Source organism: Lycium ferocissimum, chromosome 9, assembly GCF_029784015.1.
Source record: "Lycium ferocissimum isolate CSIRO_LF1 chromosome 9, AGI_CSIRO_Lferr_CH_V1, whole genome shotgun sequence".
Lineage (NCBI taxonomy): Eukaryota > Viridiplantae > Streptophyta > Magnoliopsida > Solanales > Solanaceae > Lycium > Lycium ferocissimum.
The window spans coordinates 24615355-24631424 of record NC_081350.1 but is presented as its reverse complement, the minus strand read 5'-3'; the positions used below and the strand labels follow the sequence as shown (position 1 = coordinate 24631424).

At 34.3% G+C, this 16070-nt stretch overlaps 1 protein-coding gene across 4 annotated transcripts; it reads right to left on the bottom strand.

Annotated features, from left to right (window-relative positions):
• Positions 1–1858: 1858 nt before the first annotated feature.
• Positions 1859–9439, bottom strand: LOC132029982 (F-box/FBD/LRR-repeat protein At1g13570-like). 4 transcript variants are annotated; one of them, XM_059419419.1, is made up of 5 exons: positions 9283–9439; positions 2692–3513; positions 2428–2589; positions 2236–2338; positions 1859–2101 (listed from the first exon to the last, which is right to left on the bottom strand). In XM_059419419.1, exons 2-5 carry the CDS (start codon positions 3481–3483, stop codon positions 2076–2078), a joined length of 1083 nt encoding a protein of 360 aa, XP_059275402.1. In that variant the 5' UTR covers positions 3484–3513; positions 9283–9439; the 3' UTR covers positions 1859–2075. The 4 variants fall into 4 exon arrangements, with proteins under 4 accessions (XP_059275402.1, XP_059275403.1, XP_059275401.1 ...); XM_059419420.1 differs by having other exon boundaries at positions 2484–2589; XM_059419418.1 differs by having other exon boundaries at positions 1859–2338; positions 2692–3170; positions 3327–3513; positions 9283–9438.
• Between the last annotated feature and the right edge of the window lie 6631 nt (positions 9440–16070).

The window sequence follows — 16070 nt, the reverse complement described above, 5'->3', positions numbered from 1 at the left end:
GATTCCATAATTCATACCTTATCTTTACTAGAGTAGCAAGATCTTCAATATTTACTTTGTTTCCAAGCCAACTCCAACACAGAATGAAATTATAAACGAAACTACACGTTGTCAGGACCTTGATTAATACGCCGTAACTTGAAATTGACTCAAAATCCTCACCTTTATGTGATATAGTTAGAGTCTTGCTTGCTGAATTTTCTGGAAATTTTTAGAAGTTTTTGATGGAAAAAATGGGGTTTTTAACCTTTTTACGTGGCTCAAAGTCATTGTACATCTTTGTGCTTGATCTTGTGTAAAGACTTTGTTTCAGCTCTATCAGTCTAAATTGTAACGTCCATAATTCTCTACTCCGATGTCCTATCGATGAGCGGGTTGTTGCGTTAGAAACTAGACTCGACGAACTTCATTTTAGGATTTTGAAACACCTTAAAACTCCTAATATGCATGAGGATATACCCCTCCAAATTTGACCCAAAATTCTATCCTTGATTCTGCCAACTTTTTTTTTTTTTTTTTTTCAAATTTTCGACAAACTTATTTTTCTTGATTTGCTTGGTCCCAGAGTCTTCCATAGCTTATTATATGAACTCAAACCTTCGTAACCATGAGATAGATGCATACAATCTCCCATATCCTAGGAAATGCTCCACGTCGACACTTAAACAACTAATGCCTAATAGATTTCACGTACAAGACTACGAGGTGTAACAATTGTGTATGCTTCCCTTAGCATTGTGTATCCTCTTGATTATATTGGGGCATTGTGTATGATTGATTCCCTTAGCATTGTGTATGCTTCTTGATGATATTGGGGCATTGTGTATGCTTCCCTTAGCATTGTGTATGCTTCCTGACATATTTGGCACATTGTGTATGTTGCCGTGGATTCATAGTGTTGACTAATTCTTTAATCGCCACTTATGACGGTTCGTAGTGTAAATTGTGTTGAGATATATAATATATTTGATAAACAATGGTTTGGACCTTGATTGCTATTATATAATGATATATTCATGTGCATAATATTTTTATGCTTGTTGTGTGTTTGTATTTTCTAACACTTGTTCCAGGGGTATTTGAAGTGGTGGGTCGAGGATCTTGCGGGTTATATTTATGTATAACTCACTCCTTACCGCATGTCCATGCGATACTATCGTCGAGAACGAGGCCGGTAATTGAAGACTTCGTGAGTGGATTCGTTGGCCGAGGTGAGCCATCGCATTGTTCGTGGAGGCGACCATTTCACTTTATCTAGTTTATTTCTAGTTATTTCTTTTATTTTGGGTTTACATGCCCGACACTCAAACTCATGTAACTCTGTTAGATGCTCCATGGTCTTAGCGTGGGATGTGGGCTAGAGATTCTTTTTATCTTAGCGTTGGTTGGTTTTCATAAATCGATTATGGATTTGGTTGGCGATTATTTCGCATTTTTCTCATTAATAACGTTGTTGGACCTGCACTTATTTTCTTTTAGTGCTTTTGTAAATGATTAAGAGTATGATATATGGTTCGCCTGGCGGGTGGTGTTTGCTGGGTGCCAATCACATCTAGCGGGTATTTTGGGACGTGACGGAACCACAGTTGGGCCAATGGTAGTAATACATATGTAGCGGCAAGGGAAATAATGTCGTCAATGACATAACATGAAAACTGAAGTGATAGTTCCCATTTACAAACATAGACCTCCCACAATGTGCCTGGAACCTCTAAGACCGGATATGAGAACGGTGGCTTGAGATATGAATCCCCAGCTCATGCAAAAGATACTATTACAATACTAATGAATCCACAGAAGTAGTAGTGGGGCTCACCAAAAGCAAAATGGAGGATGGGGAAAAGCATGCACCGTGCACTCCAAAGAGAGAATAAAAACAATCAAATAACTTTCCCCACAAAGTAGGCTGAGCACAATTCCTATGAAATCAATGTTGAAATTTGTAAGGTGAGCTACGTAGGCTTCACCAACAAACAAAAATAAATAACAAAAGATCAGCCTGCTTTTGCACCACTTAAAATAATAAGCAAAGTCATGGCAGTTCCGGATCTATAAAAGCTTCTTCAAATTTGAATCTAACATTGGGTGATACTCGACAAAATTGTTTAATCTCATCCATCATCTTTGTACCCCGATGAAAGTACTGAGCAACATTCCAAATGAAGATCTCCTCCAATACAGGTGCACATGCCAATATAAACTTCATAAATTCCATTTCCATCTCAAAACCAGTAAAATAACACATCTGCACGCTTTGAAGCAGCTTCACAACACCACACGAGACTGATTGGGCTCGAAAGAATTGTATAACAGGTTCCACAACAGTGCCTACCGTTTCCTAAATAAAGATTTTTGGTAAGGGTTAGGCGGGTTCTGATGAAGAAACCATATTCAATAAGTTTAATGAGAAAATAGGAGAGTGCTTACACATTCAATTGTAAGCTCTTGCAATTTAGGACAACTTGTAATTAAGTAGACAGCACCTGAAACCTCCTCAGCATTTCTGAAATACATGCTCGAAATACGGAGAGATCCGACGTTGTTCAGAGCAGTCGGGGGACTCTCTGGTACACCTCCCATAGTCAAGTACTAGAAGCAAGACAAAAATTTGTTAAAAGATACATCATTTGGTAGATATGTAGCAACTATCGTTAGTAGACTATAATTAATATTATCACAAATGTACTTTACCTCTAATGTTGAACCGCATAGATCCAGTTCCCGCAGGGAAGGCATGTAATGGAAGAATTTTGTAATATTAGAATAAATAGGTGATGGATCCGTCAAAACTTTTGAATCGAGCCACACAGTAACGTTTCTAAGCATAGGGGTATTCTTAAAGCAAATGGACTTCGATATACCAACAAAGTCGAAGCATTTGAGATTAGCTGCATCAATTTCAAGAATGTCAAAGTCCGTGCACCAATTCAACCTCAATCTTTCAAGCAATGGGCATTTGGAGATGAGATTCCTAATTATTGCTGGATCAAAAATGACACACTGAAGATCAAGATTAATAAGCTTTTCAAACCCTTTGAAATCAGGTGGAGGGTGGAACAAGCATCGACCAAGTTCCAAATGCCATAGTTGCTGGAATGTAAAAATCTGAGAAGGTAAATGATATTCGTTGCCTGAGAAAATGTGAAGGGTGAATTCCTGGACATTTTTCTCTGATAAGAAGAGTATCCAATGACTAATATCAGGACAACTTGTCACATTAGGACCTTGGAGTGTAAACTTTAGTATTGGTCCTTTATGGAGTAGTAGAACTTGGTAAATGATTGTCTTGGCTACTTGAATGTCTTTGAAAGACATGAGAAACTTACCATCAAAATCAAGTTTTTGACGTGTTACCCATTTGTACCTCCAATCTTTTGACAAGATACTAGTCTTCACTGCATCTTTCAAAGGCAAGCACCCTAGAATTCCGTCCAGAATATTACTGGGCAGATTGCTAATTGTATCTACACCAGATGTTGTCATGGTCAAGTATTGACGAGTTTGCAGGCACTTCTGAAAGTTAAAATCAGGGAAGTTAATCAATAGTACTAAGCAAATGCACTCGTCCACTTTCAAAGTATTCAATATTCTCACCAGAATTTTGATATAAAGGCAATATGCAAATTTTACATGAATACATATTTCAACAACATATGCATAGCCTTATATGATAATAGTTCAATGTTTTCAACTACATACAATTTTCCATTTTTCCTATATCAGAGAGATAAATATACTGAGTGCAGAGGCCCAATAAAGCTTACCTATAGGCTGTGACAGACAGATGGGAAACTGCCTCAACTTTTCAGTGTGCAGTTGAGGGAATAAGGTGTGTAGCCGTTTTCATGAATGAGGTTATTAGGTAAAGACGGGGAATTGTAAAATCGGAAAAAGGTCAAAAATGCCCATCAAATATGAGAAATAGTATAAGTTTGCCCTCATATTAAATTGATATAATACATAAATAGGCCCTTAAACTTGGCCTCAGCTGGCAAGTATACCCTCTAACTTTGGGTGTGCATAAGTAGGCACCTCAACTTGTATAAAATTGAACATGTAAACATAGCACTAACGTGTCACATAAGTTTTGAAGGGCCACGTTAGTGCCAAGTCAATGTCACGTCAGCATTTGTATTTACATGTTCAACTTTATATAAGTTGAGGTGCCTACTTGTGCACACCCAAAGTTGGAGGGCATACTTGCCAGTTGAGGCTAAGTTTAAGGGCCTATTTATGTGTTATACCTATTAAATTCCTTAATAGGTACCCCCTCAGTCCCAAAAAGATTGTCATAGTTTGACTTGGCACGGAGTTTAAGAAATAAAGGAAGACTTTTGAAATGTGTGGTCCAAAACAAGTCTTAGATATTTACGTGGCTGTAAATCATCTCAGAAAGTTAAGATATTTCTAAATATAGAAATGTGTCAATCTTTTTGGGACAAACTAATAAGGCAAGTAAGACAATCTTTTTGGACGGAGGGAGTATAATATATAACAAGCATCAAACTTGGCTTCAGCTGGCATGTATGCCCTATAATTTTTGGTGTGCACAAGTAGGCACCTCAACTTGTCTCCACTTTGCCATTTGAATAGCTCAACTTATAAAATGATCATCTAGACACCTTCAAAATTTATATGCCACATTAGCATTTGTGTTTACGTGTTCAACTTTATATAAGTTGAGGTGCTTACTTGTGCGCACCCAAAGTTGGAGGGCATACTTACCGGCTGAGGCCAAGTTTGAGAGTATGTTTATGTATTATGCCTCCTAAATATGCTCTTATCATTAGTAGACTGGTGCAAATTTGCTCCTCAACTATGAGAAATAGAATAAATTTCTCCTTCGTTTGAATTTGGTCTCAAATATGCCCTAATTTTGAAGAACTTGCTCAGATTTGCCTCTCAAACTAAATGAGTTGAGTAACCATGTTCTTTCCTTGAATCTTGTAACATACTTAACAATTTAACAAACTAACATCAATATTCAATTTCTCATTCATTTAACGCGATAAGATGATTCGTCTGATAATATTCAGCACAAAGATGAAATTTCCCTTCATATTTCGCCTGTTTTACTATCAGCTTTTTATAGGCAACGACTTGGGCGTAATTTACTTAACTGGTGTTGCTACAAATTTTCAAGATTTCTTTGTTTAACTAATTCCATACTACCAAATGTGACCCCTTTTTTATTCTTCCGAGTTATTACAAATTTTGAATTTTCAGCTTTATAATTTTACAACACAGTATTGGTCATATATTAGTAAAAGTCCTTGGATGATAGGAGGAGAAATTAATGTGATAACATCTGAGGAGGAAAAGTATGGAGGCCTACCAGTAAGTGTTAATGAGACTCAAGACTTCAAAGTTGAAGTTTGTATACAGAATTGTGGGATAAATGATCTTGGCTTCAAAGGATGTAAATATACATGGTGGAATGGGCAGAATGGAGAAGATTGTATTTTCAAAGTGTTAGATAGATGTTTGGTAAATCAGGAACTACAAAATACTTATCCTTATCAGAACTGGGTCTGATCATGCTCCTTTATTGATTTCATATGCAAGAAATTCTGTGCCAATCAGGAAACCTTTCAAGCTTCTTAATTTTTGGGTGAAAAATGAGTCCTTTCTGGATACAGTAAGATCTCAGTGGAAAACAAATTTTATGGAAAATCCTTTCATATTGTTTCACCAAAAGATGAAGAAGGTGAAAGCAGCCTTAACTCAATGGAGAAAGGCTACTTTTGTTCATATTTTTCAAGAGATTGAACCCTTTGAAGATGTGATGAAAGTTCAGGAGATACAGTTTGTACTGCAACTAACACCAGAAAATAGGGCAAGACTACATAAAGTTCAAGCTGATTTGAACAGATATCTGCATTTGGAGGATGAATTCTAGAAGCAAAAGGCTGGAATGCAATGGTTCAAGGATGGGGATCGGAATACAAAAAAAATTCATGCATAGTTTCAAGGAAGAGGTTACAATTGAGAAGAATACAGGATCGACATGGCAATTGGATTGAAAATGAAGAAGAAATTTCAGAAGAGGACATTAGATTTTACGGAGATCAATTCGCTAAAGAAACTGATCCTGATGATTTTGAGATACTTGATCATTTACCAACTATGATTTCAAAAGAGAAAAATGATACCATTAATTAGATGCCTAATCATGAAGAGGTCAGGAAAATGGTGTTTAGCTTGAATGGAGAAAGTGCTGGAGGACCTGATGGGTTTATTGGAATGTTCTATCAGTCATGTCGGGAATAAGTTGGAAAGGATATCACTAACATGGTAAAGGCCTTTTTCTGTGGTGCAGAATTACCAAAGTTTATCACTCATACAAACTTGGTCTTATTGCCAAGAAAGGACTTGATCAGTACTTTTTCACATATAAGACCAAAGAGTTTGAGCAACTTTGTGAACAAAATCCTCTCTAGATCGATTCATGAGAGGTTGGTGAATGTGTTGTCTGCTATTGTTTCTCAAAATCAGGCTGGTTTTGTAAAGGGAAGGAGCATAGTGGAGAATATTTTACTGACACAGGAGATCATTGTTGACATTTGGCTGAGAACCAAAACAGCTAATGTAGTGTTAAAGCTAGATATGGCTAAGACATGTGATAGAGTTTCCTGGCTTTTTCTAACTAAAGTGTTGAGAAAAATGGAATTCTCTGAGAGGTTGATTGACACGGTCTTCAGAATAATAAGTAATAATTGGTACTCAATGTTGTTAAATGGACAAGGACAAGGTTTTTTTGGTTCTCTAAAGGGGTTAAACAAGGGGATCCATTATCCCATACCATAATTCAAAGGGTTTGGAATGACTAAATGGATTCCCAAAGTCAGTCATCTGGCTTATGCAGATGATATGATTATATTTTTATCAGCAGATGTACTGTCATTACAACTGGTTATGGAGATTTTGAAGAAATATGAGAAGTCTTGGACAAAAGATAAATATGAGAAAAGTTCTTTATATATGCATCACAATGTTTTCGGGGGGGGGAGGGGGGCGAGCAAGCATTACTGTAGAAATTGTAACTGGAATAGGAAGGAGGGACCTCCCTTTCACTTATTTAGGTGTGCTATTTACTACAGTAGGAGAAGAAAGGATTTCTATAATGCTATAATGGATAAGATAATGAATAGGCTACAATCTTGGAAGGGCAAAATGTTATCTTTTGGAGGAAGGGCAATTTTGATAAAAAATGTCCTTCAGAGTTTACAATACACATGCTATTTGCAGTAAACCCTCATGATGGTGTCATAAAGCCAATGCATAGGATGTTTGCTCAATTTTATTGGAGCAATACAATTGGAGGAAAATACAGACACTGGGCATCATGGCCTCATATATGCATTCAGTACTTGAAGGGGGAGTAGGGTTTAGATCACTACATGATGTTTCTATGGCTTTATATTGCAAGCTTTGGTGGAATTGTAGAACCAAGCCGTCATTGTGGAGTGCATTTATGAGTAACAAGTATTGCAAGAAGGAGAATGAAGTGGTGGTGCAATGGAAGTATAGAACTCAGATATGGAAGAAGATGTTGCAAGCCAGGGATTTAATAGCACTCCAGTTATAGTGGTAAAAAAAACTGGACAATTCACATTTTTTGTTTGACAACTAGACAAGATTGGATGCTTCATATTATGCAGCATAGAGGGAATCTTATAATGAGAACATTCAAGATATTTATCAGCATGGAAGATGGAATAATGCTAAATTAGCTGGATTGGTTTCAGAAGAGATAATAGAGCACGTCATATCCATAATACCACCACCAAATGAGGAAAATAAGATAGATAGGCCATGGTGGTTATTGGATACAAAGGGAAAGTTCACTGTTAAATCAGCTTGGGAGTATCTGAGATTGAGAAGTTCAAGGAATGAGATGTATAGATACATGTGGACAAAAAGAGCTTCCATTTAAGATATCCTATTTCATGTGGAGGTGTTGGAAGTTTAAACTTCCACTGGATGATGTTTTGATAAGAATGGAGTATAATATAGTATCTAGATGTTGGTGTTGTTCAAATTCTAAGGAGGAGACAATCCAACATCTATTTGCTACATCTTTTATTGCTAACAGGACTTGGTCCTATTTTTGTTCTTTTGCAGGTGTCAGTGTGGAGGGATTACAATTACAATGATCATATTGAAATGGCGGCAAACCCCTGTTAATGATAGACTAAAGCCAATATTTCAAGTTGTTCATACTGTAATCATATGGAGGTTGTGGAAGAGAAGGAATGCTATAAAGCATGGGGCAAAGGGATCACTTGGAAGATGCATTTATCTGATCTATGGTACTTTGCTTAGATTGGTGCAATATAGGAATCCCTTCATAAAAAAAGTACCACACAGATGTGGGATACGATCTAACTATGGAGAATTGCAAACCAAGGCTGAAGGTTACTAAAGTCAAGTGACAATTTCAACCAGCAGGTTAGATCATTTGCAACACCGATGGTGTCTCTAGAGGCAATCCTGGAAGGAGTTCATATGGGTTTTGCTTGAGAGATGAAGAAGGGGATCTAATTTATGCACATGCTGAAGAGATTGGTATGGTATAAATACTAAAGCAGAGGAGCTGGCAATAGTGGAATCTTTGAGGTATTCCAAAGGAAATCATCTTAATCACATCATAATTCAGACAGATTCTAAGTTACTACAGAAGATATTAAGTAAGGGATGGAAACCACCGTGGAGTATTCCATGATGGAATGAAGAAATCATGGAGATTGATAGGAATATGCACATTCAATATTCACATATATTGAGAGATGGCAAAAAATTAGCAGATGCACTGGCTAATCACGTAATAGACAAAGGAACAGTCAAATGTCAAAATTTCATGGAGTTGGACAGTGATAGGAGGATACTTAATAGTGACAAATCTCAAATCACTTATCTTCGAATTAGATCTAAAAAATGCAGCTAATATAGAGGAGTATTGCAACACAATCACAGCAACAATAACTATTCAGCTTCAACAAGGAACATAATAAAAGCAGAAACAGGAAAACTAGCTGGTGAACAATATATACAACAAATCAAGCAGCTAGCAGCAGATCAGTACACAAACAATTGGGAGATACGAGAATCGGGAGAGGTTGAACAACAAAGAAGGAAAACCCTAACAGATGAACAACCTCGAATCAACATGCAACAACTCAAACAAAGAAGTACAGTGAGTAATTAATACAGCGGGTCATTTTCTCAAGGACAGATGCAGAGAGCTCAGATGAATAACGAGAAAGGAGAAGGTGATCTTACCTCGTTCCACCGGAGAGCACCAGTGGCGATAGATTTACTATGAACAAGCAATAAAGAGAGGGAATCAAAGGGAAGAGCATCAAGTCGCCATTGACGACCAACAATGAGAAGAGAAAAGCGGTGATTCAATTTGGAAACCTAACAAATATTATTTGTTGCTACACTAGTTATTTCCTTTTTTTTTTTTTTCTTCCTTTTCTGCATTTTGCTATTTTGGACCCCTTGCTTTTGAATAATAAAAAATAACCCCTAGAAGTTTTAATTGGAAAAAATATATATTAGTAAAATATTATTATAATAACTTCAACAAGAGAAAAATTACCACCTTGTTTAACTACACCATAAACCACCAACTTGGTCATATGGTCAAAAGTTCTTTTTGGATATTATGTAGATGTGAAACCATCAATCTTCATCAACAGAAAATCATTGTTAATTCAGTTAATTATATCGAAATCTATGTTCATATTGTTATTTTGGATATTAGTTACAAATGAGCAATCAACATTTGATCTTTTTAGATTCTGTTAATCGTACTTCAGAAGATTACGCATAAATTCAATATCTTCTATAATAGTCAACTTAGTCTCTTCTACATCTCTATATAACGTCTCCCTTATAGTAGCAAAGGTATCATACACCTAACAGATCAAATTCACTTTTTTGGAGTTATGTTGTGTTCAATAGTTTGATTTTTCGAAACAACCTAACATCAATGCCTATAAAAAAGAAATGAATATTTCCTATATAAAAAAAAAAAAATGCATCAAAAAGTTGTTCAACAAACTTTGTTATTAATATATATATTTCCTTTTGAGTTATTATGGAGTACAAGGAGAGAGAAATATATCTAAATTAGAGGACGATGAGTTAGAAAAACTGCTAAAACTTTTGAACAAGCTGGCAGTCAAAATTGTTTAAGGTATTTTTTGGGTTCATTGTACTCGTAAGTCTCTTGAGACATTATTATTTTTACGGAAAAGGCTCAAATATGTCATTGAACTATCAGAAATGGCTCATTTATGCCACCCGTCAATAATTTAGCTCATTTATGCCATCGTTGTTACCAAAATGGCTCATCTATGCCATCACCGTTACCAAAATGTCTCATTCATGCCATTTTTTATTAACACCAATTTTACAATACCAATTATGACACGTGGCCTCCAATTAGAGGTCCACATTGTTTAATTAAACCAACCCAATTTGAAATCCCAAATTAATAAAAAAAAATCCAACCCAAATTAATGAAAAATGGCATGAATGAGCCATTTTGGTAACGGCTATGGCATAAATGAGCCAAAATATTGACGAGTGACATAGATGAGCCATTTCCGATAGTTCGATGGCATATTTGAGCCTTTTTTATTTGATAAAATCAATCTTGTAGGAGAAAAAAAACTAATATTCCTCTGTCACATAGTTTTTGGGAAATGGACCTTACATTCTTTCCCTTTTTTGAATTTTTTGTTGTACGTGAAAATTGTGAACCCTCTACACTATAGTACTCTTTACACACACACACCCCTATTTTGACTTCAAGGTCGAATATCAATATATTAAACGGAAAAGGCTCAAATATGCCATCGAACTATCGAAACTGGCTTATTTATGCCACTCATTAATAGTTTGGCTCATTTATGCCATCGTCGTTACCAAAATGACCCATCCATGTCATTTTCATTAACACCGGTTTTATAATACCAAATATGGCGTGTGGCCTCCAATTAGAGGTATACGTCGTTTAATTAAATCAGCCTAATTTAAATTCCAAATTAATAAAAAAAAATCCGACCCATACACCCGACCCACCCACAACATCTAGTTGGAGGTAGCGTATCATATCTGGTATTGCAAAACTAGCGTTAATGAAAAATGACATGGATGAGTCATTTTGGTAATGGCCGGCGATGGCATAAATGAGCGAAACTTTTGATGAGTGGCATAAATGAGTCATTTCCGATAGTTCAATGGCATAAATGAGCCAAACTATTGATAAATGACACAATGACGAGCCATTTCTGATAATTGCATGGCATATTTGAGCCTTTTCCGTATATTAAATAATAGGAGCAGTATAACCATCTACTAACCTTTGCCTCTCTGAGATTGTTTTGTGTCTAAAATTTACCTATTCAATGACAAGATATGTAATTATGTCATTTAAATTACTTGGTTCATGGATTTTTTGTTTGCAGACTAAGTATGGGGATATATATGATTGTGTAGATTTCTACAAACAATCTGCATTTGGTCATCCGCTGTTGAAGGACCATAATTTTCATCCTAAGGCATATCTCCACTCTCTTTCCATTTACCTTCAACTTTTTTTTTTTTTTCACAAGAATATGATATTGTTGGCATACAACTAAACATTTGGTGGGACAGATAAATCCACTTTATCTAGGATAAAGAAAAATTCAAGTGATTCAACAACTAGCAGGTCATCGACAATATGATCCAAAGATGGAGGTTGTCCTTAATAAAAAATAGAAGATGTAACATTTTCACGTCTCCTATTAAGAGAATTGCAAAAGATGATCTTATAAGACAAAGACGTATGCCATTTATCTTATCAATGTAGGGGCGGATGGAGCTATATTATAATTTCTTTTGGGTTCAATTGAATCCCAAACTTTTTTTCTTTGTTTTTCGTTAACCAATATCTCCATTCGTCGTCTTTATATAAATTTATATGTAAAAATTTACCAAAATTTATCGTGGCATTTAAATAAAATAAATATTAGATATGAACCCATAAGTTATTAGAAATATAATGGTTCAATGCTAAAAATTTAAAAGGTTGAATTGAAGAAGAGTTTAAATCAGAAAGATATATATGGTGATTGATGCCACCGCCAAATACATTAGTCATAATGTCACATTCGACGCTCACTTTGATATCCTAAGATAATTTATGAACAATTTACTGCTTTTGCTTGAATAATTCATACCTAAACATTAGAAGTCATTACTTAAGAATCTATTTATTTATAGATAAGAAAAACAGTTACTACACAAACATACAAACCTTAATTTACAATCATCGTGGCAAAACTCATATATTGCAATACATCTAATGCAGAGCAACAACAATAGTGAGCCAAAAGGAAGATACATATCTTGAAAAGGATATAAGGTGCAATACATGACTGTGAAGATATTATCATACTTTTATTTTTTCAGTTTTAAATTGTGTTTGATTGAGGATCTATTTATATGACGAATAATAATGAAGGCATTAAAAAGTTTATAATATTTATTTTATGTTGATGATATGTCTAAGAAAACAATCAGTTTTCGATAGCACCAACAGGATTAACACTACTTTCTAACTTATCCATATAGTCTAATTTACAACAAGGGGCTTCTTAGGTTCAGATATCAAATTGTGCTGCCAAGGTCTCTATTTTTGGAATTTAGGGGTTGGCTTTTGGTTGTCTGCTTCACTTATCGTACAATATGAAAGGTTCAAATTTTGGCTCTATTTTCCACACTTTTCCGTAGGGCGCACCATATGTTGTACTCGAAAAGAAAAACATAGGGTTTTGGTGTATATACAGAGGTTAATCTGGAAAATTTATTGGAGTTACCAAAATTATGTATTTATTATATTCAGCTCACAATAGCGCGAACTCCAAATCATCCAAATAACAAGTTTGCGGGAGCTGGAATTGCAACTAATTTTTACAATCCTTGTGTTGAAGGCCATAAACATAGTGCATGTCGACTAAAAATTCAAAAAGACTCAGAATATCTTACAAGTTGGTTGGAGAGTAAGTTTAGCATGACTATTTTCATCCTTAATTAATTGATTTATGAGAATAAGATGTCATTAGGATGGAATATTTTATCTAACATGTAAATTAGAAACTTTATTTAAGCAAAAAAAATATATATCAGTAAACTCGCACTTGATTATTATAATGTTTATATTTCATGTTTTAGGTGGAGCCAACATTATATGGGGACAATAAAACTAGACTTTTTATACATTATCAGGTAACTTATCTTATGTACGTACCTTGATCATTTATATCGTGAGTTCATCAAAGTAGTACATCTTTTCATTTAACAATTTACTTCGATCTACAAAAGTTCATGTATGGTTGTATCTTTCTATTTTTTAGGTCGATAAAACGTATTGCATCACTAACCTATGTCCTGGATTTGTATCAGTAAATACTGAGATACCTCTTGATATGTCATACATGGATAGTCTTTCACAACGTGGAGGCACTACAAGGATAGGAACGATGTACATTGACCAGGTATACTTTTTATTTCGTTTTTAATATTCTTATTTAGAATTTATATCAAAGTTTTTACAAGTATAAGGATTATAATCTGAAAGGCACATAATCATTGACATTGACATTTCCTTTTTGAAAATAAGGATTTAGCCAATGGAAACTGGTGGCTTTTATTATCAAAAGCCATGAACAAGTTGGGTTTTGACCGCAAAGAATCTTCATTGGCTTGGCAAGCTTTGCTACGAATGTTGAATGGGGAGGAGTGGTATGTAGTCCACCAGGTGTACCTAAACCTCCCATGGGCTCAAGTTTTTCCCCATCGAAGACACTACTTATGATGTGTTTCGCACAAAAATTACAGTTCTAAATGAGAAAGAAAAGATGATTGAAGTAGATAAAGTGACTACACATGTCGATAATCCTAATATATACAAGGTTTTATTTGAAGGACTTTGGGGTGATGAAAAGCCTTTCCTTTTTGTTCTTTATGGGTGACCTGGTGAGAGCATGCATGAATCTAAGTCTAGTTAATTACTACTATTGATTTTCAAAGTCTAAGAAAATTGAGAAATTCTTGATGAATTTATAATTGGATATTTGCAGCGTAGCTAGAAATTTCTTTTCTTTTGCATGCTTAATCTCGAAAAATTTTATGGTGTAAGAGGCACAACTATTAGGTGGCAGACAATACTTGTGTGGGATTCCTCTCATTCGTTGCCAAGTGGAAATTTGGGTCCCACTTTCAGAAAAAAGGGGCCAAAGTCCCAACTGTCCTATTTCTTTCTTTTTCAATTTTTTTTTTTTGATCCAGTAGCAGCTTGGTGTGAGAGGCACAACTATTAGGTGGCAGACAATACTTGTATGGGATTCCTCTCATTCGTTGCCTAAATTTTCTTTCAGAAAAAGGGGCCAAAGTCCCAGCTGTCCTATTTTTTCTTTTTCAATTTTTTTTTTTTTGATCCAGCAGCTTTCTAATTTCTATTTCTTCTCTTTATTTGTTTACTCAAAGAAACGTGTTTCTTCCCTATTTTAATGTTTTCATTAACTGAAAGTCCTTAATATATACCCTTTTTATAATTATTTTGTATGTAGTATATTATTTTTATACTAATTTTAAGTATTTTATATAATTTTTCATCAAAATTTTATTTATCTCTAATAGACTAATAGGTTTTAGGCCTTAAGCCCATTTCTTAAAAGAAAAAAATGATCAAAATCAATTTATATAATAAAAACTATGAGATATTTAGCTATAGGTTTTTTTATATTTCTTATAAACATTATTCATCTAATTAAAGCTCATAGATCTCAAGACATTCCTCATAATTCAAGGAAATTACAGCTACAATAATAAAAGGGCGGTAAATGATTATAGTTAGCAAATAATGACAAATTCTTTTTGTTATTGTAAGAAAAAATAAAAAATAAATTAATATCATTATATTTTTTTAAAATAAAAAAATCGACCCAAACCAACAACAACCAAATGTGATAAATGTGTATTATATCAGATTTGGTGTAGTTTTAATAATTAAATATCGACTAACTTGATTTGATTTTAATTTTAAGCAAAAATCGACCCAAATTAATTTGGTGCTTGGTATAATCAATGAAGGATAAAAGATTTAAGTTTTATGCATTCAAATTTTAAAGTTCTCATTGCAATTATTATATATTAAAAATTATGGGTTTATATCTACTATTTATTTTAATTGTTTTTTAATTCTTACATATAAATTTATATCTTGCGTCAAAAAAATATTCATCGAGTTAAAAGAAATCCGATACCAAAAGAGTTCCAACTTATAATTCGTTATTACCCTTTTCTTGCATTAAGGAGAAAATGTCTTAAGATTTATGATTTTAATTAAGTGAATGAAGTTTATAAGAAATACAAAAAATAAATCTACGTAAAACGCACCTTTGAATTGGCATAATGACTGGAAGGTTACTTTAGTTGATGTTTATTCTTACTCAGAGTATATTCAACCTTTTTATTCTTATCATTATCCTTCTACATTTTAAACGACCTTCATTAATTAATTGCGGAAATACAAAATTCGATATATTAGTAATACTGGTGTCATGAGGGTGCTTGGAATAAGGGGTGATGGGTAAAGGAAGAAGGAAAAGTTAAATTAAAATGGGACCCACAATGTACACTTGTCAATTAATGAAACACTCACACAACTATGACATGGCGTGCCTCCCCCACCATAAATTTTTTCCTTAATCTCAGTTTGTTGAGGAATACGAGGATGTTCAACTTGGTCAAAAAAACTGTTTAAGAAATGTGCTAGTTGTCCGGTTTATGCTCTCTTTTCCCCTTTATTAATTTGTTTTCTTTTGGTATAATTTTAGCTACGTTCCCACATGTTTGACCTCATAGCCCTACCCTTCCTTTTGGTTTTTGATATTTTGTTTATCTTCCTTATTTTAATTTTTTTGTAACAATTCTTTTATCCTATCTATTTTTAATTTTAAAAATAGTGCTATGATTATGTTATCCTTTCTAATATTCTCTTTTATTTTATT

Bases quoted from the DNA above. Each gene is read 5' to 3' on its own strand.
- LOC132029982 (XM_059419417.1), bottom strand. From the start codon at position 3,483: ATGACAACATCTGGTGTAGATACAATTAGCAATCTGCCCAGTAATATT. The intron at 2,590-2,691 runs GTAAAGTACATT...TCTTGCTTCTAG, and splicing joins TATGCGGTTCAACATTAGAG to TACTTGACTATGGGAGGTGT. The intron at 2,339-2,427 runs GTAAGCACTCTC...ATCTTTATTTAG, and splicing joins AAGAGCTTACAATTGAATGT to GAAACGGTAGGCACTGTTGT.